This window comes from Diabrotica virgifera, chromosome 5 (genome assembly GCF_917563875.1).
Source record: "Diabrotica virgifera virgifera chromosome 5, PGI_DIABVI_V3a".
NCBI classification, from domain to species: domain Eukaryota; kingdom Metazoa; phylum Arthropoda; class Insecta; order Coleoptera; family Chrysomelidae; genus Diabrotica; species Diabrotica virgifera.
The window spans coordinates 75,944,842-75,972,173 of NC_065447.1; the positions used below are offsets into that span (position 1 = coordinate 75,944,842).

Consider the following 27,332-nt stretch of genomic DNA (forward strand, 5'->3'; position numbering starts at 1 on the left):
TCTGGGGTTGTAGGTGTTGTATTCCACCAGGCCTACGGATGTTGGTCGTTGCAGTCTTGGTTATGTGGTTGCAGCCCTGATGACATGGTCCTCGTTGTTGTATCGCCGGCGATTTGAGGGTTGTTGAAACTCCCGGAGGGAGAAAAGTGGTTTCTTTCCAAAAAACTATAAAATAGAGACACATATCAATCATCAAGAAGAAAAACCAACGTGTGCCATCTGCCGTTCTAATCGTCAGAAAGAGTAGCAGATGACAAGAATAAATCAAATGAAATTTAGATGAGAATAGTTAAAATTCTGATTACTAAACGTGCATACATGTAAATTAAAAGATAATTATATTTGAAACTAAAATATCAGAACCAATGAACTGTCAATACGGATGGAATCGGCAGGAAGACAATTAATGCAGCCACGATACAAGAGAGAGGTCCTAGAGAGAGACAGACAAGGTGCTGGAAACTTTGACAGGCCGTGTAATTTGAGTTGCCTATATCAACTTAAATCGGGGAAATATAAAAGTAACATAAAAACATAATCAAGGACTACTTCTTCTTCACTTTATATAAAACAGTCACTAATTTAGTATTTAAATAGTTTTAAAATTATTTAACTCCCAAATACTTTAGGAAAGTAGGTATTTGTTTTGATAAATACAAATAACAATTCTGAAAAGTATTTAAACTGATTTAAACACCAAGTATGGTACTCTGTTCTCTATTTACTCTGTAAATACAAAAAAGTATTTAAATTTTGAAATATGTACTACCAATCAGCCCTGAAAATTAAAATATGAGGTCCATTCAACGAACTGTCAATACTGATTCAATCGGGTCCATTTATATAGGCAACTCAAATTACACGGCCTGTCAAATTCTCCAGCACCTTGTCTGTCTCTCTCTAGAACCTCTCTCTTGTATGTTGGTGGCAATCTCGCTTCACTATTTGAATGGGACAGGGCCATTCCATCCGTATTGACAGTTCATTGATCAGAACACATGGTCTGACATTGGAAGTTAGGTTAGATAAAAAAACATTAGAAAAACTGTTAGACGGAGAAATATAATTACAATATATTATTCTTACCCCAAGAGGAAGATGATTTGTTGAAATAGAAATGATTTATTTTTCGAATTACATGCCTTTTTAAGGATTAATTTTTCCCTTCCAGTGTATGTCAGGGAGTAGGGGGTCAAGTCGATGAAGTGACAGTTGACACTGTCATTGAAAACGACGTTTAAAATGACAACCAAGTACTATGAAGTAGCGGCATGTTCCGTATTGAAAATACAGATATTTGGAGAGTATGAATATACGAGGTATGTTCAGTATGATGATTTAAATGAAAGAGATATATTAAATAGAAGATAATAAAAGAAGGTAATAAAAGAGAGCGCCAACCGATTTTTAAAGGGGAAAATGGGTAAACCAATTAGAAGAAGATAATTATTAATGAAATATTAAAGGAAATAAGGTAAAATAATTATTTAAAAACAAAATATCAAAGATGTGACGTTTGTAACGTTACAACACTAAAAAAAATAAACATCAAAAACATTGAAGCATTCGGGATGTGGTGCTACAGGAGAATAAAAATCCCATGGACAGAGAGAATAACAAATCAATATGTTTTGCTGAAGATGAGGAAGGAATCATCATCATCAACAGCTATTCCATCCATCGTCGTATATAAGCCTCCCTTAGGTGTGTCCATTCATACTGTTTGCTGTTTTTTGCATCCATTCGTGACCAGCCATTCGCTTGATGTCATCAGCCCATTTTGTTTGAGGTCTGCCTCTACTTCTTTTGCTTGCCCTTGGTCGCCACTCGAGAATTCGCTTTGTTCAGCGGTTGTCTTCCATTCTTTCTATGTGTCCTGCCCAGTTCCATTTTAACATGGCAACCTTCTGGATCACATCTGATAATTTTTATCGCCTTCTTATCTCTTCATTGGACTTGGGATCACTGAGCTTAATGTTGAGCATTTTCCGTTCCATAGCTCTCTGTCACTTGAAGTTTGTGGACTATGCTGTTGTTAAAAGCCCAAGTTTCGGTTCCATATGTCAGAACTGGCAACACCAACTGATCGAACGTTTTTGCCTTTAAAGTGTTTGGCAAGTTTGATTTAAATACTGTTTGTAATCGACCAAATGCTGCCCATGCTAAAGAACATCTTCTATTTAAATCAGCCTTTAGGTTAAGCTTTGACAGTTCTATTTTTTGTCCCAAGTATATATACGGGTCCCGGTGAATTCGTAACTATTTTAAACACCCATCCTAATTACAGGCCAACTGGCAACTCTGGCGTGCAAGTAATTTTTCGATAACCCACTAACTACCGGTGAATTTGTAACTTTAATTAAATATATTTAATTAAATAATTTTTTAAGTAATGTTGATAATCTAATACCGGTATTTCAGGTATGTACCTGTATAAATTATCCTCTTTAAAGGTGATGTAAAAGGTATTCATCATTTATGTATTGTCTCTTGGAAGAGTTACTAGAGAAAATCCAAATAAATTTTGTGAAAATGGCTGAAATTCTTGTAACAGATTTCGTAATGAGTGAACGTGGGTGTAAGTTATTGGTGGTAAATAATTTTAAATTTCACTTAAAGAAAGTGCTAAAAAGTGGAAAACATTTATGGTGCTGTTTTGCTGTTTTGCAAGGCAACCAGATGCAGATTAATATTTTAAGTAGTAACAAACACTTATGTTGGTTATCAGTAATTTGATGTCAAAAATGCACATTTTTGCTATTTTTTGTCTACCAGTAAGAAGAAAAGCATTTAAAACAAAATTTAAGATAACCGCATTATAGTGCATGTAATAGTTATTTATGATATAAGTGTTAAAAGTACAATTTTAAGGCACGCATGTGAAAGTTTGCAGAATGAGCGAAGCGAATTCTGCAATTCACATGAGTGCCTTAAAAATGTACTTTTTAACACGTATATCATACAATATTTTTTCTACAAACGTCTTATATATCAACAATTATAATTTATTCATTCTCAATTACAGGACAATATCTACAAAAACTTTTACTTGAACTTGACTGACATTCCATTTTTATATTTTTCTTGACCTTACATCAAAACTGCCTATACTGTCAATACGTAAATCATAACAACTATAGAATATTGTCCTTTTCATGATCATTTTTCAGTGCGTAACAAATGATAGGAAAAAGGGTAAGTCCGTGATAATACACATTTATGACATTTATTCTAACATGACATTTTAGTTAAATCTGACAGTTGTCACATTTTATTTTCAATTTGGAATAAAAACAAATCAAAAGTGTTTCTTGCATTTATAAAATGGTATTTTCTTTGATTTGTATAGTCTTATAAATTATACAGATTATATTTGTAATATTATTATCTAATTAAAAAAAATTATTTTTTTATTATGGCGCCATCTATCGACAACTAGAATAACTAGAATGAATGTTATAAAAATGTCACCGACGAAATGTAATCACCGACGTGCCTTTTTTTCTGTCACATACAATTTAATGCGTTAGAAAGAAATCGAAAAACTGTGACGTAGTGAAAGATGATCATGAGAAATACTGTAACATCTTACTTTTATTGTTGTATATTCTAACACATTTTAATAGTTTTTTTTCTATAAACATGTTAAAAATGCAATAATACAGTTTAAATTAAATTTAAAAAACCTTTTAAACCATCTTTTTCAAATTGCACAAGTTACTATTAATATTAATGTTAAGGCTATGGGTACATAATTCGCAAATATTTTACGTGTATCCCTACTTTTTCTGTCTTTAAACGGCAAATTACGTGTAGTAAAATTCACACTGGTATGGATATGTAAACATTAGGTACTAGAATGTCATTCTACTTGAAAATGTCATCATTAATTTAAAGAGATGGGTTTTTAATGTTCTTGGATAACTGTTATTTTTACAATTGCAAATTATTAATTCAGTTAATAAATGTGATAATTTTTTCACTAACTATGTATTCAGTGATTGTAATAATTTATTTGTACAACAAAGACTAATACTCAATCGAGAAAAGAGGAAAAGTGTTAAAGTGATTTTTTAATAATATATTGTTATGGAACGCTTACAATTTTGAACATCTTTAACAACAAAATACTTGGATCACAGAATATATTATCCTGATGTGTTCTCTGCTTGGATCTTCCACAAATAATACACAATAAATAACTTTTTATTAAGTTCACGTCTTAAATCAATTATTTATCAAATACACTACACACTATACAGGGTGATCAACTTCTGTGACAAAGTCCAATATATCTGTTATTATACAATATATGAAAAAACGTTGTTAATAAAAGTTATAGACACCTTTAATGTACACATTTTAAAATTAGTGAGAAATATACAGGGTCCTCCATAACACGGTGGCAAACCAAAGTTATGTTTTTTTAAATGAAACACCCTGTATTTTATTCAAAATCTGGTTTCTTTACATTTTTCTAATTCTAGAAATATAGCACTTGTCTAGGATTATACTGAGTGTTTTAAAGTTACGAGCACTTTTATTAAAAAATCATACTGATTTGATCGCCCTGTATGTTTCTAACGGTGTAATATAAACTTATTTTTTTAATGCTTTTGACTGTCAATATTAAAGTAGTTTTGCAACAATGTACAATTTTTTTATAACTACACAAATTGTATACAGGGTAAGTCAAAATTTAAATACAAGATTTTCTTCATAATTTTAAATGGAACACCCTGTATTTTATATTATTATCGAAAAGTTCTATCACTATACTTACATATCTTTTGAATATTCCCTATACCTAAAGTTATTAGTTTTTGAGATATTTTAGTTTTATTGTTGATAGCAACATGTATTACTTAGTTATTAATAACAATACTTTAATTTATCAAAATTTATTAAAAAAACTAAATTAAATAAAAAAAAATGTTCATCGTACCTCTTATGTTATAAAATGTGTTCAAAATGACCTCCCATAACGTCTACACAAGCCTGGAGACGAGTTTAAAAAGACCTACAGATGTTTGTAAGCATTTGTTGTGTGACACTTTGAAAGGCGTTTTGAATCCTTACTCTCATATCATCAACTATTGTTGGAGGTGCCCTATAGACTACGTCTTTAATATAACCCCAAAAAAAGAAGTCACCTTCGTTTAATTCTGGTGATCTGGGTGGCCAGTGAACTGGCCCATCTCTTCCTATCCATCTTTCAGGAAATAGATCATCGTTGAGAAGTGCGTTGTGGTGAGTAGGGGCTCATATGTTGGCGGATGTTTAATGGTACATTTTCAAGTAGAATAGGTAAATGATTCACTAGAAAATTTAAATAAACCTCACCATTTACCGATTCCTCATAGAGAGAAGAACCTATAACGTAATTGCCTCTGATTCCACCCCAAACATTTAAGGACCATCTTGTTTGACTATGTGTCTGAGCACAGTACGGATTGGTTGTGGAATAATAATGAAAATTGTGTCTGTTTACACTACCATTTTTGTGGAATGTTGCCTCGTCCCCCCAAAAAAAAGGACAAACTCAAAAAAATCTCAGTATAACTATTTGTTTTTGTGACCATTGACAAAATTGTACTCTTTTGTATATGATATGGGTGCATGTTGTTTTTCTTGACTATGTTCTGGATAGATCCATAACTTATATCTTGCTCTCTTGTAATATTTTGAATACTTGTATGAGGATTTTCTGTAACAGGCAGTAAAACATTTAATTAATTTTCATTCGCAATAATGAATTTTGTTTTTTTCTTTGCTTCATAAACAGAGCCAGTACGATTAAACCTGTCTAATAAGTTGTCAAATGCTATCTTATTTGGTTGCTGACGCTATGGACACCATTCCTTATAAATTCTTGTGGCAACTAATGAGTTTTTGAAACACTCCTAAAAACCCTATCATGTCTGTCATTTCTTCACGACTAAAATTCATTGTTGGGTAACAATTATAACAATATGGCAAACAATTATAATCAATAACAAAAGTAAAAACGTACAGATATTTAAAATCTTACATCTGACAGTTCTTGTGTCAATTATTTCAAAGCCACCTTAAACAAAAACTTCCAGCAATTTATAGTTTCCATTTCTTCGCGGAAAATTAATATCATTTTGTTAGTAAATATAAAATTGTCGTTATTGTATATAATTTACCATAAAATTGGAGAAAAAATGAAATGCAGTCTAATTTTAATTATCATTACCAAAGTCATTGGAGGTTTCTCATATTATGGGTAATTAATTTACTGTAATTAATTTACTGTAATAAACGTATCTATGAGTTATCGACAATAAAACTAAAATATCTCGAAAACTAATAACTTTAGGTATAGGGAATATTTAAAAGATATGCAAGTATAATGAAAGAACTTTTCGATGGTAATATAAAATACAGGGTGTTCCATTTAAAAATATGAAGAAAATCTTTTATTTGCATTTTGACTTACCCTGTATACAATTTGTGTAGTGATAAAAAAATTGCACGTTGTTGCAAAACTACTTTAATATGGACAGTCAACAGCAGCAAAAAAATAAGTTTATATTATACTGTTAGAGTCATACAGGGCGATCAAATCAGTATGATTTTTTGATAAAAGTGCTCATAACTTTGAAACACTCAGTATAACCCTAGACAAGTGCTATATCTTTTTAATCAGAAAAATGTAGAGAAACCAGATTTTGAATAAAATACAGGGTGTTACATTTAAAAAAACATAACTTTAGTTTGGCACCGTGTTATGGAGGACCCTGTATATTTCTTACTAATTTTAAAATGTGTACATTAAAGGTATCTATAACTTTCATTAACAACTTTTTTTAATATATTTTATAATAACAGATATATTGGACTTTGTCACAGAAGTTGATCACCCTGTATATCAATAATATTTAATCAATAACTCAACATATTCCCGATGCAATGTCAAATATTTAAAATTGTCACTGATTGTCAGTGTCTGACTGACAATATTATATTCGGCTGAGTGCGTTGTAAGACAAAGGTAGATTTGGAAAATATTACCACGGCATTGTGTTCATTTTTTTCGAATCCTGAAAAAACCAATAAATATTTTTGAAAAATTTAAACGCAGAATGAAAGACTAAATTATTACCGAGGGCCGAAAATCCCTTAGAATAAATAAAAAGTTTATTTTGAATGATATATTTGAAATTAAAAATCACACTAAATTTTCTCTTAGTTTTTCACCCCTGTAACTTATTAAAATAGACATTATAGAAGTTCTCAGGGACTTTCGGCCCTCGCTAATAACGTAATCTTTCATTCTGCGTTTAAATTTTTCAAAAATACTTATTAGTTTTCTCAGGATTCGAAAAAAATGAATCCCCATATGAATAGCATTGCAGCCGAAAATACGTACCGATCCTCTTAATAAATGAAATATAAATATTTTGACGTTTCACAATTTGACAATTCACTTTTAACTGCAGTGCCTTAAAATTTTTAAGGCACTAGTGCTTTAAAGTAGCATTTTTAGCAGTTAAACGTTAATAACTTATGTAAAAATAAAATTTCTATCTCGATATTACGTGAAATAGCCCAAAGAAATGAGTAAAAATACTAGGTTTTTATGACACTCAGTGTAACTACTATATGTAAAAATAAAACTTCTATCTCGATATTACGTGAAATAGCCCAAGGGAATGAGTAAAAATACTAGGTTTTTATGACACTCAGTGTAACTACTATATGTAAAAATTGTTTTAATTTCTATATGGATAGAATAACAAAATTTATGTAAATCTGATCAATTTTTTCTCAATTTATTTATTTATTGACAATTTAAATTAGTCCGTTCTTTAACGGTAAAATATTGCAAAACCTCTAAATCTTAAAGAACCGCTTGGATTGACATGAAATTTGGGTAAGACCCCATTTTAACAGTCCCCGTTTCAGCGGTTCTCGATTCCACCGACCCTTTTCAGCAGTCCCCGGTTCAGCGGTACCCATTTCAGCAGTCCCCGTTTCGGCGGTTCTCGATTCCACCGACCCGTTTCAGCGGCGTTTGGTTCTGCAGCATGCCGTTTGAGAGGCATCCTTCAGGAAAATGAGTAAAAACAGGACCCTCTTGGGGACAGTAGTGTTAACAATAAAAAATGAACATATAAAATTATTTTTTCTTTTTTTATATGCATTTTTTCATCAGCTTTTCATTGAGCCTACATACAAGCACGGAACATAAAAAATATCTAAGTTATTTTAATTGTTTATAAGCTAAAAGTCAGGTCTTTTTCAAACAGTTTTTTTAATAACAATTTCAATAAAATGTTAAAAATTTTTTAATACGTCTTAAAATTAAAGTCTCAAATAATCGACTGCGATCTGCTAAATATCTCACAGAGTCACTGTAGGGCAAGAACAGTTGTATAAACAATTGCTCTCTGGGATAAACAAATTGAATAACTTACAAACTATTTGGTCGAAATTTAGCACACTTAAATAACTCAATAATTGACATAATTTAAAGTCATTAAATTTTACGTCATTGTGCAAAAAATAAAGTTATTAATATTTATAATTTACTGCAAAAATGAGGGTGTTTTGCAATTATCTCGGTCAATTGTTTATATATTACAATATGCTTACCACCAAATTAAAGAACTTTTTAAGATCTACATTTATTTGAAACATTTTTCTCTAAAATGTACAAGAAACGTTTTATAGTCAAAAAACTGCTTTTTTCATTCTTTGCAATTGTTTAAAAAAAAAGCAAAAACAGCTGTACGTCTTCACGGAATTATCATCAGTTATCCCTCATCTAACGTTTAAAACTTTGAAAACCCTGTAGAACATTTTTACATGAAATCGATGATTTTTTTCCCTATTAAGAGGATCGGAACGTATTTTCGGCTGCAATGCTATTCAAATGGGGATTCATTTTTTTCAAATCCTGAGAAAACTAATAAGTATTTTGGAAAAATTTAAACGCAGAATGAAAGATTACGTTATTAGCGAGGGCCGAAAGTCCCTGAGGACTTCTACAATGTTTATTTTAATAAGTTACAGGGGTGAAAAAACTAAGAGAAAATTTAGTGTGATTTTTAAATTCAAATATCTCATTCAAAATAAACTTTTTATTTATTCTAAGGGACTTTCGGCCCTCGGTAATAATTTAGTCTTTCATTCTGCGTTTAAATTTTTCAAAAATATTTATTGGTTTTTTCAGGATTTGAAAAAAATGAACACAATGCCGTGGTAATATTTTCCAAATCTGTCTTTGTCTTACAACGCACTCAACCGAATATAATATTGTCAGCATATATAGGGCTTTTCATCGATTGTCATTTGTTTCGAGCTTCTGTCATATGTTGTATAATCTGTGTATATTATTAATATACACGGATTATCCGACATTTGACAGAAGCTCGAAACAAATGACTGTCAATGAAAAGCCCTATTGTCAGTCAGACACTGACAATCAGTGACAATTTTAAATATTTGACATTGCATCGGGAATATTTTGAGAAATTGATTAAATATTATTGATATGTATTTGATAAATAATTGATTTAAGACGTGAACTTAATAAAAAGTTATTTATTGTGTATTATTTGTGAAAGATCCAAGCAGAGAATACATCAGATATATCCTGTGATCCAAGTATTTTGTTGTTAGAGATGTTCAAAATTGTAAGCGTTCCAAAATAACAACATATTATTAAAAAATCACTTTAACACTTTTCCTCTTTTCTCGATTGATTATTAGTTTTTGTTGTACAAATAAATTATTACAATCACTGAAAACATAGTTAGTGAAAGAATTATCACATTTATTAACTGAATTAATAATTTGCAATTATAAAAATAACAGTTATCCAAGAACATTCAAAAGCCATCTCTTTAAATTAATTATGACATTTTCAAGTAGAATGACATTCTAGTAATGTTTACATATCCACACCAGTGTGAATTTTACTACACGTAATTTGCCGTGTAAAGACAGAAAAAGTAGGGATACACGTAAAATATTTGCGAATTATGTACCCATAGCCTTAACTGGGGTATATACCAAATACTTAGATATTACCTGTATATTTTCAAACAAGAATAGGTTAAAATGATATCCTACAATAAAACTAATTACTTATCATTGTCATATTATTATTTTCTTATTGAGACCGCTCTATTGGGGACCGCGTTTATGGGGACCGCTGAATCGGGCACCGCTGAATCGGGGTACCGCTGAAACGGGGACCGCTGTATTGAGACCGCTCAATCGGGGACCGCGCTTATGGGGACCGCTGAATAGGGGTGAAACCGAAATTTGGCATACACATAGCTAACAAGTCAAAGAAAAAAAGTGATATTGTGCCGATATGTGCTTTTGCCCTGGGGGTGAAAAAATATTCGTCCAAAGAAAGTCAGGAAATGGATAAACTGGCTAATTTTAAGTAACTTTTGATCCATAGAGTTTTTTCACTAAGTCAATACTTTTCGAGTTATTTGGCAGTGAATATGTTCATTTTTTCAACAAAATAACCACGCTTTTAGACGGTTTTTCGCAAATAACTCAAATAGTAAGTATTTTGTCGAAAAAACATTCTTAGCAAAAATATAGCCTGTAAAAAATTAAAAAAAAATGGTGTATACATCACGTCTCTACACCTAGTAGAAGCATAGTTATAGCTAATGAAAAATAGGTTCATATTCGTCAAATTCCAAATGGAATACTTTAACGTGAAATAACCAAAAATGAAGCACATTTCGGGGAAAACTCATTACAACTTATAAGTGTTTAAAAGAAGCTTCATTTTTGTTTTATAAAAAAAATTTCTAGCATCAAAATTAAACAAGTTACGCTCAAAATAAAGTTATTCCCTCTTGGTTTTGGTAAAAGAATCGAGAAAACCACCCCCTAATTAGTATCTTAATTGAACCTAATCGTTACGACTTCACAAGTTTCTTGACTCGTGTATATATTGTTTATATGATCTGTAAGTTTTATCGGTTCAAAAACCTTACTATTGAAAGGGCTGTAGTTAAAAGGGGTTGAACGAGTCACTTATCACGAATGTATGCAAATTTAGAAAAACCAAATCTTAATCAATTTTTTTCTAACAGAAAAACAAAAAAAATACATGATATTCAGAAAAGAAAATCTGATTTTTTTTGTTTTTCGAGATGTTTGGTATCTCTAACAATTTTTAAGTTATTTTGAAAAAAAAAGCATATTTTCAAAATTTAAATTTTTAAAAATTTTACTTTGAAACCAATTTTTTTCAAAAATATGCACTTTGAATCGATGAAATTTACAGATCATATAAACACAACATAAATAAAATAATTTGTGGAGCGGTAACGATTAATTTCATTTAAGTTGCTAATTAGGGGTTGGTCTTCCCGATTTTTTTTTGCAAAAACAAAAGGGACCAACTTTATTTTGAGTGCAACTTGCTTAAATTTAATGCTAGAAACTTTTTGTAAAAACAGAAATAAAACTTTTTTTAAACACTTTGAAAAAGTTATAATGGGTTTTCCCCAAAAAGTGCTTAATTTTTTCGATATTTCACGTCGAAATATTCTATTTGAAATTTAGTGAATATGAATCTATTTTTCATTGGCTATAACTCTAGTTCTACGAGATCCAGAGACCTAACGCGTACACCATTTTTTTTACTTTTTTATAGGCTATATTTTTGCTAAGAACGTTTTTTCGACAAAATACTTAATTTTTGAGTTATTTGCGAAAAATCGTCTAAAAATGTGGTTATTTTGTTGAAAAATGAACATATTCACTCGCAAATAACTCGAAAAGTGTTGACTTGGCGAAAAAGCTCTATAGAACAAAAGTTACTTAAAATTAGTCAGTTTACCCATTTCCGGACTTATTTTGGACATATATTTTTTCACCCCCAAGAGGGGGTGAAAGTCACCCCCAGGGCAAAAGCACACATCGGCACAATATCACTTTTTTTCTTTGACATGTAAGCTATACGCATGCCAAATTTCATGTCAATCCAAGCGGTTCTTTTAAATTTAGAGCAAAAACCGTGAAAGAATGGACTAAATTAAAAATAGCCGATTTTAAGAATTTTCGTCTATAAGTTACATTTTTCCAAAACACTGAAAAAAGAACCGATTAGTTTATTGAAATAGCTTTAAAATGAGTTGAAGTAAAATAGAATTGGAGCTTTGTTTATCAATAAACATTAGTGAAAGGTATACATTTGTGTTGGCCTAATCCGTTACTGTTCAAAGGGTACCCCCCGTTAAGATAGGCAAAATGCCCTCACTCTCAGAATTCAATTTTTTTAATTTTTTTACGTTCTGTGCAATTAAAAAATGAGATAACAAGGATTTTTAGCTCGCCACCCCCCCTTACCCCTCCCCCCAGAGCCAAAAACGTAGATTTTTAGATTTAATTTTTTTTAGTTGAGTTGCAATTGATTTAAAAATTTCAAAAAATTCACGCGTGTAGCTGAGGCTTTTACAAAACATGTCCATTTTTTATGGACCCTTAGGTCGAGTGTACATAACCTCAAATTTTTTTTTAACTTTTTTAAAACCTATAACTGTTTTCTGGAGGGGGCTGCAGGTCCAATTTTTTTTGAATTTTGTGTATTTTATCAAAAGCTATCTCTCTGATTTTTTTCAGATTTTTCCGTCAGGTGCGCCATCTTGAAAAATCCGGAAAACTGTTTTTTAGGGGGTTTTTTGGGATTTTCTCCATTTTATAGACTGCAACATAGATCAACTCAAGGTTTTTTTAATAGATTATGTATAATTTGAAATAACTGAGTATATTAGGATATTCAAAAATTGGGCGAAACACTTTTAAACCCCCCAAAAACCATGTTTGTTTTTTGTAAGGATTTTTGAGGGTCTAATTATTTTTTTTTTGAGGTCGATACAGCCTGAATATTTTTTTTTTATTTTTTAAGTTCTATATGATTTTAAAAAATTAGGACTCAACGCAATTTTAGCCCACTTCCCCCTCCCCCTCCCCCACAGCCAAAAATGTCAATTTTTCGATTTTATTTTTTTTTTAAGTTGGTTTGCAATTAAATTATAAATGTTGTTCTGAAGCTATTTCTTTGTGGCATTTTTATAATGAACTATTCTAAATGGGAAATAAGCCACAATTTAACTAAAAAATGATTTTATTTTCCATCTGTAATGCGATAGAGAGAATTCGATAACCTGTGACGCACTGAAAAAATGGTATATAAATAAGTCAGATTAAATTAAATTATTAGAAAATTTTTTTACCAAGTAACATTTTTGTTTAATTTATTAATATTTTGTATTTTGACAACGATGTCCGTGGCGGACATCGAAACGTTAATAAAATCATTTTTTAGTTAAATTGTGGCTTATTTCGCATTTAGAATAGTTAGTAATTATTAAATTATAAATTATAAAAAATTCACACGCACAGCTGAGGCTTTTAGAGAACATCTATTTTTATGGACCCGAAGGTCGAGTGTACATATTATAACCTCATTTTTTTGTTTTTTAATAGGTACGTATAACTTTTTTTGGCGATGGCTGCTAATTTTTTTGTGTTTTGTGTATTTTACAAACTATCTACGTTTGGCTCATAATGCAAATAGTCCCCGCTGTATGCTTGTCCCGTTAGGTAAATTATTCTGATTAATTTTTTTGCGCAAACTGACTCAAAAACAGGTCATTATAACAAATCCACAAGGTGCCAGGCAGTACCGCGGTAGGAAAATTTTTTAAACATTTTTTTAAACGAATTCAAAAAATCAATTTTTTCACTTCGGACTTTGTTTTAGATTCTCTGGATCAAGCTGAGCAAAAAAGGTATCTTGTGATTTTTCTATAAAATTGACTGTTGTCGAGTTACATGCAATCTTAAATTTGAAAAACGCGAAAATGGCTATTTTCAAGGCTTAATAACTCGATTAAAAATTATTATTATGAAAGTCATAAAGTGACCAACTCAAAGTTTAAAGCCCCCCCTGCAATAGCCTAAAGAAATTTTTGTCATTATTTTATTACTAACTATTATTTTTAATAATTAAAAATGAGCGCTAAGCATGTATTGAAGCGGCCGTCTGAGAGAGAGAGATGTACAATATTCATTGGACGTTTTAAAAAAATATCGATTGGAAGTCAAAAATACGTTTTAAAAAAATAAAAAAGGAATTTTGAGGTTATATGTATTGTACACTCGACCTACACGGGTCTATAAAAAATAGATATGTTTTGTAGAAGCCTCATAAAAATTTTAAATTAATTGCAACTTTAAACAAAAAAAAAAAAAAAATAGAAAAATTGACGTTTTTTGTGGGGTCAGGGGGAGGGGGTGGTGGGCTAAAAATGCGATTAGTCTTATTTTATAGTCCCATACAACGTAAAAAAAAATGAAAAAAAAATATTCAGGCTGTATCGATCTCATAAAAAATCATTAAGACCGCAAAAACCCTTACATAACTTAAAAAAACATGGTTTTTGGGGGGTTTAAAGGTGTTATGCCCAATTTTTGATAATCCTTAAATACTCATTTATTTCAAATTATACATAATCTATTAACAAAACCTTGAATTGATCTATGTTGCAGTCTATAAAATGGAGAAAATCCCTAAAAACCCCCTAAAAAAACAGTTTTCGGGATTTTTCAAGATGGCGCACCTGACGGAAAAATCTGAAAAAAATCAGAGAGATAGCTTTTGATAAAATACACAAAATGCAAAAAAAATTGGCCCTGCAGCCCCCTCCAAAAAAAAGTTATAGGTTTTAAGAAAGTTAAAAAAATTTTGAGGTTATGTACACTCGACCTAAGGGTCCATAAAAAATGGACATGTTTTGTAAAAGCCTCAGCTACACGTGTGAATTTTTTGAAGTTTTCAAATCAATTGCCACCCAACTAAAAAAAATTAAATCTAAAAATCTACGTTTTTGGCTGTGGGGGGAGGGGTAAGGGGGGTGGCGAGCTAAAAATCCGCGTTATCTCATTTTTTAATTGCACAGAACGTAAAAAAATTAAAAAAATTGAATTCTGAGAGTGAGGGCATTTTGCCTATCTTAACGGGGGTACCCTTTATTTCTTACGTTTTAACCTAACTACCTGAGGTATTATATTTAATCCATGGTTTCGAATTCACCTGTAAAAGGTTTCGAGTTGGCAGGTCCACGTAGTAGAAAAGTTAAGAATTGGCCGGTGTACATATTAATTTGAAAATGTTTGTCATTAAAAGTTGCGAGTTGGCGCGTGTCCATATATACGACTCAACTTTTTCTATATTATTGTTGTCCAGAGTTATATTTCCATTTATATCTAGAGATTCGTTGGTTAGAAATTTAGTTTTTGCTTGATTTATTTTTAATCCTATTTCTTTTGATTTGGTATTTAGGTCGAATAATATTTCCTACAATTCTTCTCTGTCTTTTGCTATTAGCGTAACATCATCGGCAAAACTCAGATGGTTTAGGTTTTCGCCGTCTATCATCACTCCTTTATTTGCCCATTCTAAAGTTCGAAACATATCTTCTAGAGCTAAGGTAAATAGTTTGGGTGAGATAGAATCTCCTTGTCTAACCCCTCTTTGCAGTTTTAACTTTTCTGTTTTTCCTTCTGTTTTTATTTGTGATGTTGCATTGTCATATAAATATACTTAATGATTTTGGACGAAGGAATATGAAGTCATAAAAACCATACAAACGAGAAAACTGGAACATCTAGGCCACATAATGAGAAGGGTAAAGTACTCCCTGCTAAGGCTCAGAATCCAAGGAACAATCTCGGGAAAGAGAAATGTGGGACGTTGGAGGATTTCCTGGTTGCTTCCTGGTTGCGAAATTTAAGGGAGTGGTACGGGTGCAGTTCAACACAATTGTTCAGAGCTGCAGCCAACAAAGTTAAGATTGCTATGATAGTAGCCAACCTCTGATAGGAGACGGCACTGCTAACCTCCGATTGAATTTGGAGTTAAAAATCGTGATACATTGGACTATAACCAGTTTTAAAAGGGAATGTTCGATTTTTTAATATCCTGATTTCTGTTGCTGACTCGATTCCAAAAATGCATCACACATTGCTTTAAATTTATTACAAAAGTTGTTTCTACTCCCATAAAGTAACGCATAAATTCTGTGGTAGCAGGGTAAAAGTTCTTAAGTCAAGTGTTGGTTATTTTGTGTTAAGTGGACAAACGGATCGATTGCGATCTATATTTGTGGGTAAAAAATCCGTAAATCCGTAAAATCTGTAAATAAAGTCGTACACCATGATTAAAGCATACAGAATATACGGTGGAAATAATAATATAAGTCAAATCTTGCGATTTCTCGAATCGAATCTCAATACGATGATTTGTGACTTAAGAACTTTTACCCTGCTACCACAAAATTATCAGTTAAACAAAGAATATCAGTTTTGTAATGAAACACCCCGTTTTTTCAATTTCCAATGTGTCAATATAGTACGTTCTTTAACGGTAAAATGTTGCAGAACCGCTTGGATTAACATGAAATTTGGCATACACATAGCTAACAAGTCAAAGAAAAAAAGTGATATTGTGCCGATGTGAGCTTTTGCCCTGGGGGTGTTTCACCCCATCTCGGGGGTGAAAAAGTATATGTCCAAAATAAGTTGGGAATTCGATAAACTGACTAAATCTAAGCAACTTTTGTTCTATAGAGTTTTTTCACCAAGTCAATACTTTTCGAGTTATTTGCGAGTGACTTTGTTCATTTTTAAACAAAATAACCACGTTTTTAGACGGTTTTTCGCAAATAACTCAAAAAGTAAGTATTTTGTCGAAAAAATATTCTTAATAAAAATATAGTTTATAAAAAAATGATAAAAATGGTGCATATATTAAGTCTGTAGACCCAGTACAAGCAAAGTTGTAGCTAATGAAAGTAGGTTCTTATTCGTCAAATTCCAAATCGAATATTTCATCGAGAAATAACCAAAAAACGGAACACTTTTCGGGGAACACTCATTTCACTTTTTTTAAAGTGTTTAAAAAATGGTTTATTTTTGTTTTTAAAAAAACTTCTAACCTTAAAAGTAAGTGAGTTATGCTCAAAATATTGTTGGTATCTTTTATTTTTTGTAAAAACAATCGCGAAAAGCACCCCCTAATTAGCATATCAAATAAAATTAATCGTTACTGCTTCACAATTTACTTTACTTATTTATTATTTATACGATCTGTAAGTCTCAGCGGTTCAAATTGCTTATTCTTGAAAAGGTTATAGTTAAAATGGCTTGAACGAGTCACTAATCCCTAGTGTATGCAAACTTTAAACAGCCATAGCATAACCGATTTTTGTCTAACAGGAAAACAAAAAGTCGAAAATATTCAGAAAAGCAAAACGTACATTTTATTACTTCTTGTGATTTTTGGTATTACTAATAATTTTTAAGTTATTTTTAAAAAGAGCATGTTTTTCAAAATTAAAAATTTCATTTTAAAACTATTTATTTTTCAAAAATAAGCACGTTGAATCAATGAAACTTACAGATCATAGAGACACAACATAAATAAAGCAACATGTTAAGCGGTAACGATTAATTATATTCAAGTTGTTAATTAGGGGGCGATTTTCCCTATTGTTTTATGCCAAATCAAAACGGACCAACTGTATTTTGAGCTTAACTTGCTCACATTTGATGCCAGAATATTTTTTTATAAAAATGGACATAGAGCTTTTTAAAAAACTCTTTAAAAAAGTTGTAATGAGTTTTTTCCAAAAAGTGCTTCTTTTTCTGGTTATTTCACGTTGAAGTATATTTATTTGAAGTTTGGCGAATATGAACCTATTTTTCTTTAGCTATAACTCTGCTTCTACTAGGTCTAGAGACTTCATGTATACACCATTTTTTCACTTTTTTGCAAGCTATATATACTTTTGCTAACAACGGTTTTTTCGGTAAAATACTTACTTTTTGAATTATTTGCGAACAATTGTCTAAAAACGTGTTTGTTTTGTTGAAAAATGAACATATTCACTCGCAAATAACTCGAAAAGTATTAACTTGGTGAAAAAACTGTATAGAATAAAAGTTGCTTAGAATTAGGCATTTTATCGAATTATTTTGAACGTATGTTTTTCACCCCCGAGAAGGGGTGAAACTCACCCCCAGGGCAAAAGCACACATCGGCACAATATCACTTTTTTCTTTGACATGTTGGCTATGCGTATGCCAAATTTTATGTCAATCCAAACGGTTCTTTAAAATTTACAGCAAAAACTGTCAAATAATGTACTAATATGACGATAATAATGGTTATCTTAATAATTCTAACTGGAAAGAAAATATATTTAGATATTTTAATTAGTTAATGTGCATTTTAACGAACATTTTAGTTTATCCATTTGAATTCATGTTTTTACACCTTATATAAAAGTAATTAATTATGTTTGCAGGCTATCGAAAAATACAAAGAAGGTATTAGATTGATAGACGAAGCCTTGAGTATACAAGTCCAATGTCCAGAAAACCCGGATATCACATGGGAAAAAGCACGCGTAATGATTCAAAAAATTAAAAAGACGAGAGCCGAAGTGATAACGCGTATTAATTGCATTCAGGGTCCGTCCAGTGCTCATACGAGTATTTTAGGTGAAGATCCGCCATCGTACGAAGAAGCTATGTCTTCTACGGACGACGAAGGACCAGTAACACCAGTAACATACAAAGATTTAGCTACGGCACTAAGAGATTTGAGCGTTGATCCGAATCAACACATGCACGAAGAAGTTGTTTATACTCATGATAACGTTAGAGTTTATTTTATTTCTCCTAATGGGGAAGTGGTTTCGACTCTACAGCCGGAGGTTTTGACAATATCACTAGTGAGAGGTAAGTTTTTATTCAACGTTTAGTTTAAAAAAACAGTGAAGTAAAAAGTTTCTAGTATAAGCTGGTATTGTCACAATTTTTTATAATTACTAAAGAACAATTATTACAATACTTATTATGAACTTTAACCGAATGACAAGTATTCAAAAACTCAACTACTACCATTGTTTATATAGGGAGATAGTTGGTCAGCCCAATAGGTAAATATGTTTGATTCAGATTGAGACAGTCACCAGATGTCCCCACAATTTCTGTCGAGGGTTGCAACGTCAAAATGCATAGACATCAAGTTGGATACAATCCTATTCATAACACCCAACTCGCATACATATTAAGAAAAATAAATATATATTAGAAGAGTATATTTAGAAATTTAATCAATTATGCTACATACTATATATTTATTATACAAGGTGTCCCAAAAGTAGTGGAATAGTGGAACGGTCGAATATTTCGCGAACTAAACATCGTATCGAAAAACTGAAAAATACGTGTTCAATCATTTTTAAAAATCTATCCAATCACACCAAACACCAACGCCCACTACACCCCCTGGAGGTGGGGTGGGGGGTAACTTTAAAATCTCAAATGGAAACCCCCAGTTTTTCTTGCAGATTTTAATTCGTTACTAGTCCTGTCGCCAGGAGGGGTACAACGGCCTCCTGTATTCAGATGGACTTACCCAAGTTTTTTTTATGTATTTTGACCCGTAGAACACGAATTTTTTGGGTAACAGTTGATCCGGATGTCGATAAGATTGTTATAAACAAAGAAGTTGAGGAATTACATAACAGCGATTTCTCTCAAAACAAAACATGTTATTGTATTTTTTGGGCCATTCTAACCAAAAAGTGTTCCTACAAATTTTTTCGTCAGAAGCATAGTTTTCGAGATAAACGCGGTGGAACTTTCAAAAAATCAAAAAATTGCAATTTTTGTACCCGAATAACTTTTGATTAAAAAATAAAATAGCAATTCTGCTTACCGCATTTGAAAGTTCAAGCCAAAGTATATCGGTTTTAGTTATTTGCATTGCTACAAATTTATTATTTTATTGTTAAACACAAGTATAAACACCTAGTGCTGGAGTGATGTTTTCAATGATTTCCCATTTAAAATCGAACGAGTAGGTAGAGTAGGTACAAATGCAAGCGAGGCTATTTCTACGTCGCATGCATGTAAACGCATGTATTAGGCACGGTAAACACTATGTGTTTATAGCTTTTTTTAGCAATAAACACATAAATTTTTAGCAATGTATATATTCGAAACCGATAGAATTTGACTTGAACTTTCAAATGCGGTAAGCAGAATTGCTATTTTATTTTTTAATCAAAAGTTATTCGGGTTCAAAAATTGCAATTTTTCGATTTTTTGAAAGTTCAACCGCGTTTATCTCGAAAACTATGCATCCTACGAAAAAACTTGTAGGAACATTTTTTGGTTAGAATGGTCCAAAAAATACAAAAACATGTTTTGTTTTGCGAGAAATCGCTGTTATGTAATTCCTCAACTTCTTTGTTTATAACAATCTTATCGACATCCGGATCAACTGTTACCCAAAAAATTCGTGTTCTACGGGCCAAAATACATAATAAAAACTTGGGTAAGTCCATCTGAATACAGGAGGCCGTTGTACCCCCCCTGGCGACAGGACTATACGTACAAGTAAGCAACTTTTATTCAAGACATTTTTTCGAACTGTGGGTAGATGGCGCTATAATTGGGAAAAACGATTTATCCTGATACCATAGGTATAGGTAAATTATAGAAACGGTCTAATATCTCACGAAATACACTTCCAAATGAGAAACTAAAAAACAGATTTTTAATCTTTTTCGAAAACCTTTCGAATAACACCAAACGTGACCCTCCAACCCACCCCCTGGAGGTGGGGTGGGGGGTAACTTTAAAATCTTAAATAGCAACCCCCACTTTTTATTACAGATTCGGATCCGTCATGAAAAATTAAGCAACATTTATTTGAAACATTTTTTAGAATTGTTAATAGATGGCGCTTTAATTGGAAAAATACGATTTATTAGCGCCATCTATCAGAAATTTTAAAAATGTTTCGAATAAATGTTGCTTAATTTTTTATGACGAATCCGAATCTGTGATAAAAAGTGGGGGTTGCTATTTAAAGTTACCCCCCACCCCACCTCCAGGGGGTGGGTTGGAGGGTCATGTTTGGTGTTATTCGAAAAAGATTAAAAATCTGTTTTTTGGTTTCTCATTTGGAAGTGTATTTCGTGAGATATTAGACCGTTTCTATAATTTTACCTATGGTATCAGGATAAATCGTTTTTCCCAATTATATCGCCATCTATCCACAGTTCAAAAAAATGTCTTGAATAAAACTTGCCTACTTTTACGTAACGAATTAAAATTTGCAAGAAAAACTGGGGGTTTCTATTTAATATTTTAAAGTTACCCCCCACCCCACCTCCAGGGGGTGGGTATTTTTCAGTTTTTCGATTTGATGTTTAATTCGCGAAATATTCGACCGTTCCGCTACTATTGGGACACCCTATATATGTAATAGCATGACATTATTAATTCAATTTCTAAATATATTCTTCCATATACAGTAAGAGCCACCGTACTAGACACATAGGAACATTGAGCTATTACAGTCCTGGACCCTTCACTTGTTGCTATGTTTATTTTTATGTCAAGTGATGTTTAGAACTTCAGAAAATGTATAGAAACTGAATATTAACATAGAAAGTTGACAAATAATAGATCAGCTGTATTAAATACAGCTGATTTAATTTTGACGTTTATAGTTGTCATTTTGTTAAAGTTGTAAAAACTTTAAAGTATTGTACTATTCTTGGTTTTTAAATAAAACTATTTTAAAACAGAGTAATAATACTATTAACTAATGTATTTTTTGCATCAAAAAACAATTATTTTAAATAGTTTCTTGACAGTAACATGACAGGGATGAAAGTCACATCTGAGAACGGACCGGAGTAGCCCATAACCATAGCAATTAGGTACATACCCATGTGTCTAGTACGGTGACTCTTACTGTATATTTATTTTTCTTAATACGTATGCGAGTTGGGGTGTTACCAATAGGATCGTATCCAACTTGGTGTCTATGCATTTTGACGTTGCGACTCTGACAGAAATTGTGGGGACATCTGGTGACTGTCTCAATTTGAATCAAACAAATTTTCCTATTGTCAGGGCCTCGATTTTTGACCCTTCGCTTCGTATACTAAACAGATACGAAGCGAATACGTTCGATAACGAAGCGAAGGGTCAAAAATCGAGGCCCAGGGCCTCGATTCTGACCAACTATCCCTATATAAACAATGCTACTACTCCTACTTAAACTGTCAATTTCCTGTGTTTATATCAACGAACTGTCAACACTGATTTATATACATTTTTGACGTTCCAGACCTTACGAGATATTTCGGGATTTTTCGATGACATCTCGAACATTTTAGATGTGTATAATACTTCTTCTTTTTCATCAAGGGATTTTTCTATATGGAATAAATCTTACGGAAGTGCCGTAACACTGCTACTTCCTTTATAGTTATTTTTGCGAATAACTGATCTATCAAGGACCGACTGAAGCCAACAGGCTGAATCAGTTTTATGGTATGGAACTAATCTCTCGATATGAACTACCTTGGGTTTACTTCTAGCTGAAAACTGAATGCTGTAGATTAGAGCGTTTATTTTCTGCAGGAGGGTGTCCAGTTTTAAGTTTTGGACAAAGTTTTTTAAGTGTGGGATTGTATAACCATACTGGGTCACCTCTTTCTAAAGTTTTCCCGGTAGTATGCATGTAGAGCCTGGCCTTGGCTTTATCACTTTGAAGCTTCAATCTTTTACGAGCAAATTCGTAGACTTTTTCCAAATTTTCTTTAAAATTTTCGATGTACGTCGGGGATGAACGTTCTTATTCGCAGGGAGGCAGTCTTTCAAAATTAAGATTTTGAGGAAGCTTCATTGAACGAAATTTAGGTGTAAATTATATTATTGATTTAAATTATGTTAAAGTAAATAAAGTGATTAATTATAAAGTTAACTTAAAAGTTACTTGTGAAATATGGTTATATTTGTGAGAAGAAATTTATAATTAGGTACGCAGAAAACATGATGGTCCAGATAAAATCATACGATGTCGTCATGTAGCCAGCTGAATAATTGGATGGTCTCATACCAGAGTGAACCAAAAGCCAAAATTGAAAGTTTTCAGTACGACAGTTTAAAGTTATACAGGTGTTATAAAATATACACGATATAGTATAATATCTTATATAGTATAAAAGGTTATAAGACCTATTCAAAAGAACATTTATTTAAATTTTTCAGTAACAGCAAATATTTTTGTTTACTTTTAAAGCCCTTTTATTAGTTTTGGCAGTACATGGTTCACTTTGGCAAACTTTTTAGCATTTCGTTCTGTCTGGCATAAGAAGTATAAATAAACTGTTCTTTTTGTTTGTAATCAGGTTTATTAATACATCATTAAAATTAAACTAACAATACATAAGAATAAAATACAAAAATGATAAGTAATAATAATAATATCGTATGGCATTTTTGCCGGGGAGATCCTTTCGGATAGTTCCAGCGTCAATTACATCTTTAACCCTGTTTCAAGTAACTAGTGTCGATGTACACTAGCCCAGGGGGACCGACGGCTTAACGTACTCTCCGAGGCACGGTGAGACGGCTCGTGTCATTATTGGAAATGAAAATGGTTTGTCTTTGGCAGGGATCGAACCCACGTCTACTGGCGTATGAGGCCAGCGTTTATGCCGTTACCCACGGCCGCTCACAAAATGATAAGTATCAATCAAAATCAAAAAATCAAAATGATAAGTAATTAAATTAGACAAATGTGTAAACCAATAATAGTAGCAATATTTAGATCGCATTGTTCGTCTCTTTTTCCTCTTCATTGTTAATGTCGTTCTCTTCTTCAATGTCATCTTCCAATACTTCACTTTGTTGAAGTTTACTGTAAAATTGGTGATATCATGGTGGTCCGAATTGCAAAAGTGATCTGATATCATTATGTTTTGCTTGACTTAATTTTCTTCCTTCAGGGTAAAGAATGTCTTAGTTTAAAGAAGCTAGGTTTACAGGTCGGCCTTTCAATCTCTTATTTAGATTTACTGAATAAAATTGCGCCTCTTTGTTATGTGTGTATTTGAATTCCATAACTCTTGGATGGCCTTGAGTAAATTTCATTTGTTTTATTTTTAACCACTCTACTTTTTGCTCATCTGAGTCTTTTTTACGGTTTACCAGATTTTGTTTTAATGCATACATACTCTTGAAATACTATTTTTCCATGCATATTACTTTAAATTTGTTCTTTTTAACCGTTGAGTTTGAAATTATGTTATGCCATTGTGTAGCCACATAAATTTCAGAACAGATATAAAATTCACGATTTCCTGTTTTTTTTTAAATATCAGTGTTTTTACGACGCGACGTCTTGTTATCGATCTACATTTTTTACAGCACCAATTATTACGCTTGTTTGAGTTTCCCAAGACTGTGACTCATTATAAAACAAATTAAAATTTTTTTCTTTTTGCTGTGCTGTAAGCTTATTTTGGCATTTCATTTTGCAATTGCAGGAATAGTCATTAAAAGATTTAGAGTGTATGCCAGTACCTGAAGTATTCATATATTCTTTACCAGCTGCCCTTTTTTGCTTGCGAATATTTTTTTTCACTTCTTATGATCAGATTTTCTCTTCTTGTTTTGGGACTCTTCCTGTCCTCTGGTATTTTCTTCATCTGTAAAAGTCACAAAATATTAATATTTAATATAGGTACACATTTTACAAGTAACATTACTTTTTTATGTTATAATACATAAAAAATACTTTCAAACACACATTCACTATGCATAAGACAGATAATTTTCATTCTCTTTTGCCAAAGTGAACTATGTGATTTTATTTTTTTTTTTACAATTCCAATACAAAAATGATGGGATATATTGCTTCATTCTAATATAGATAGGTAAAACTATGTCCTTACGTTGGTACAACTGCTCATATTTCACAAGCGCTCCCAGCGGACACCGCAAGAGATTGGCAAAAGAAACAATCCAAAACATAACCATACTTTTATACTGATATTTGATATCAATAAATATTATTATCTTACCTGATTCTGTAATATCCGAATCAGAACTTGAATGGTAATCATCTGAAGACCCACTACTGAAATCAGCGACTTCATCTTCACTAGAATTTCTATCAACAATGTGATGAAGATGTGAACTATGTGCACGGGTAGCCATCTTGGACTGGGTGATGGTTCACTATGGCATATGACTACCAGTACTACCAATCTTTTGCTAAATAGAATTTATTAGTTTCCAGCTAATGTTTTCTTTTATTCACATAGTTCATTTTGGCATAAGTTTAGAACACAAGTTTGCCTCATAACGGCAATGAAAAAGTAAAAACAAATAAAATGTACATAGTTCACTCTGGCATAAGACCATCCAATTGGTATGTACAAATGTATATATGTATGTACAAAATATTTCAAAACATATATAAACTAGATTATGTATTTGTTGAATAGATTTCTTTCTTCACTATTTCTGAAATTTTAATCCGTTTGAATAATTTGAATTTTTTATAATTTTTTTTGTAATACTAGTTTTTTATTTCACTGTAAGTTTTTTAAACTATGGTATCCAGGCAACCAACCACTGTGATTTTCCCTTTTATTAGTGGATGTTTAGTTCTATTATTCTTCCTCTTTCCTTTCATATTCTTATAATACAAGGTGTCCATAAACTCTTTTTCTTCTTGCAGTGCCTATCCGTTACGGATATTAGCTAACAGCATGGCTATTCTAACTTTATTGACTGCTATTCTAAAAAGTTCTCTAGTCGTCAAGTACGAATCGCGGAGATTGCGCAGCCATGATATCCTATACCTTCCTGGGGCACTATTGCCGTACACCTTACCCTGCAGAATGAATCTGGGTAGACTGTAGGTACCGATATTCTTTACGCATTACGTGACTCATATATTTCAGTTTGCGTCATTTTATAAGTGCGCTTATTTCGAGGTTCTTTCTCATTATTTACAAGACCTCATTATTAGTAACTCTGTCTATCCAAGAGATTCTAAGTATGCGTCTGTAGCACCATATTTCAAATGCATCAAGGCACTTCATGGATGCCTAGGACAAAGTCCATAATTTCACTCCGTACGAAAGAACGGAGCAACACAACATCTCAGCAGGTTGACCTTATCCATTCCTACCGGTCATTAAAATGTGTTCCCATACAGATAGATAGATAAACGATCCTCACAAAAGAAAAGTACAAAATCTGAAACTCATTTTATGTCGACTTGATGTAAATATCTTTGCTTCCTAAGGGAACTAGAACTCTTTAAAGATTGAATATCTTCAAAGCGTTTGTTTTTTTAAAGTGATAACATTCCAAATGTACCCAATCGTTAGGTGTGGATGCGGTTTTTAATTAGGTGTTGCAGTCATAACCCGCTAGTTTAAGAGGAGTATTGGATATTTTTATTCATCACTTTTTTGTTTTTCAAAAATCATTTTGACATAACATTTAACAAATTTAGATTTTTTATAAAAAATAAGGCATTTTAGTTTTCAGTAGGTACGTGTCAGGGATGGCAAAGAACTTTAATCTATATATCGATGTTTTAAAACATCTAATTAAAACCATGGATGTGAATAGAATTCGGTATCTTTATGACTTTGGTTGACTCGGATAGGCCCCATTTCTAAGCCCTTCAGACACAGCTTGATATACTCAGATACATATTTTTTCATGGAAGTCGTCTGTTATAAATACATAGGTCGTTCTGCAGCCAATTAGCTTAGTGTACATCTTCAATTCCTTCATGTTACCCATCCCAGGATTCTGGAACCATGTTAAAGCGTTTACAGGTCTAGTTGATGAGTACCAAATGTTTTGGTGTCACCAAGTATGCTCCACTTAGACCGCCTGCGATCTAATACCTCGTAGTCATGTAAGATATGGTTGACTTTTTCAGGTTGACTACTACAGAGTCAGCAGCTGTTCCATGAAACAGTCCCATTACCTGCAGGTGTCCCTTGACTAGCGCATGTCCAGTAAGGAAGCCTGTTATGACTGTGAGCTGATTTCTGCTTGTTTTTCACAGTACCTCAGCCATACGCACGACAGACGTATCTGCTCTCTTGGTTATTGAATTTGTTACATACATTTTAAGACAGGTCCATTGTATCACCCTATATTCTATATCATCCGGACAAGTACGTCTGGAGATACAGCTATTCCGAGCCTTCTATTGTCTACTAGGTTCAGCAGCCGTCTAGTCTCTTAATAGAGTTGTGTTCTCACAGAAAGCCGCGCTCTTACAGAAAGCTACAAGGGTTGTTAAGCGTATCTTCTAGACTTTGTTCTGCTAGATGAAATCCGAACTAAAGTTTTGCCGCCTCTGGTAGGATAGTTTTGGGCAACTACATGGAGATTTTCTCTTGGTC

General features: G+C 32.2%; 1 protein-coding gene across 7 annotated transcripts in view; it reads left to right on the forward strand.

Moving 5' to 3' along the window:
• Positions 1-27,332, forward strand: part of LOC114326692 (protein spartin) — a 178,418-nt gene that overhangs the window by 32,099 nt on the left and 118,987 nt on the right. For all 7 annotated transcript variants that reach the window (XR_007697893.1, XR_007697892.1, XR_007697895.1 and 4 more), the window contains one exon: positions 18,381-18,816. Coding sequence is in view for 1 of the 7 variants with exons in the window: in XM_028275107.2 (XP_028130908.1) it covers positions 18,381-18,816 (436 nt within the window). In the remaining 6 variants the exon portion in view is untranslated. The remainder of the gene's footprint in view (positions 1-18,380; positions 18,817-27,332) is intronic.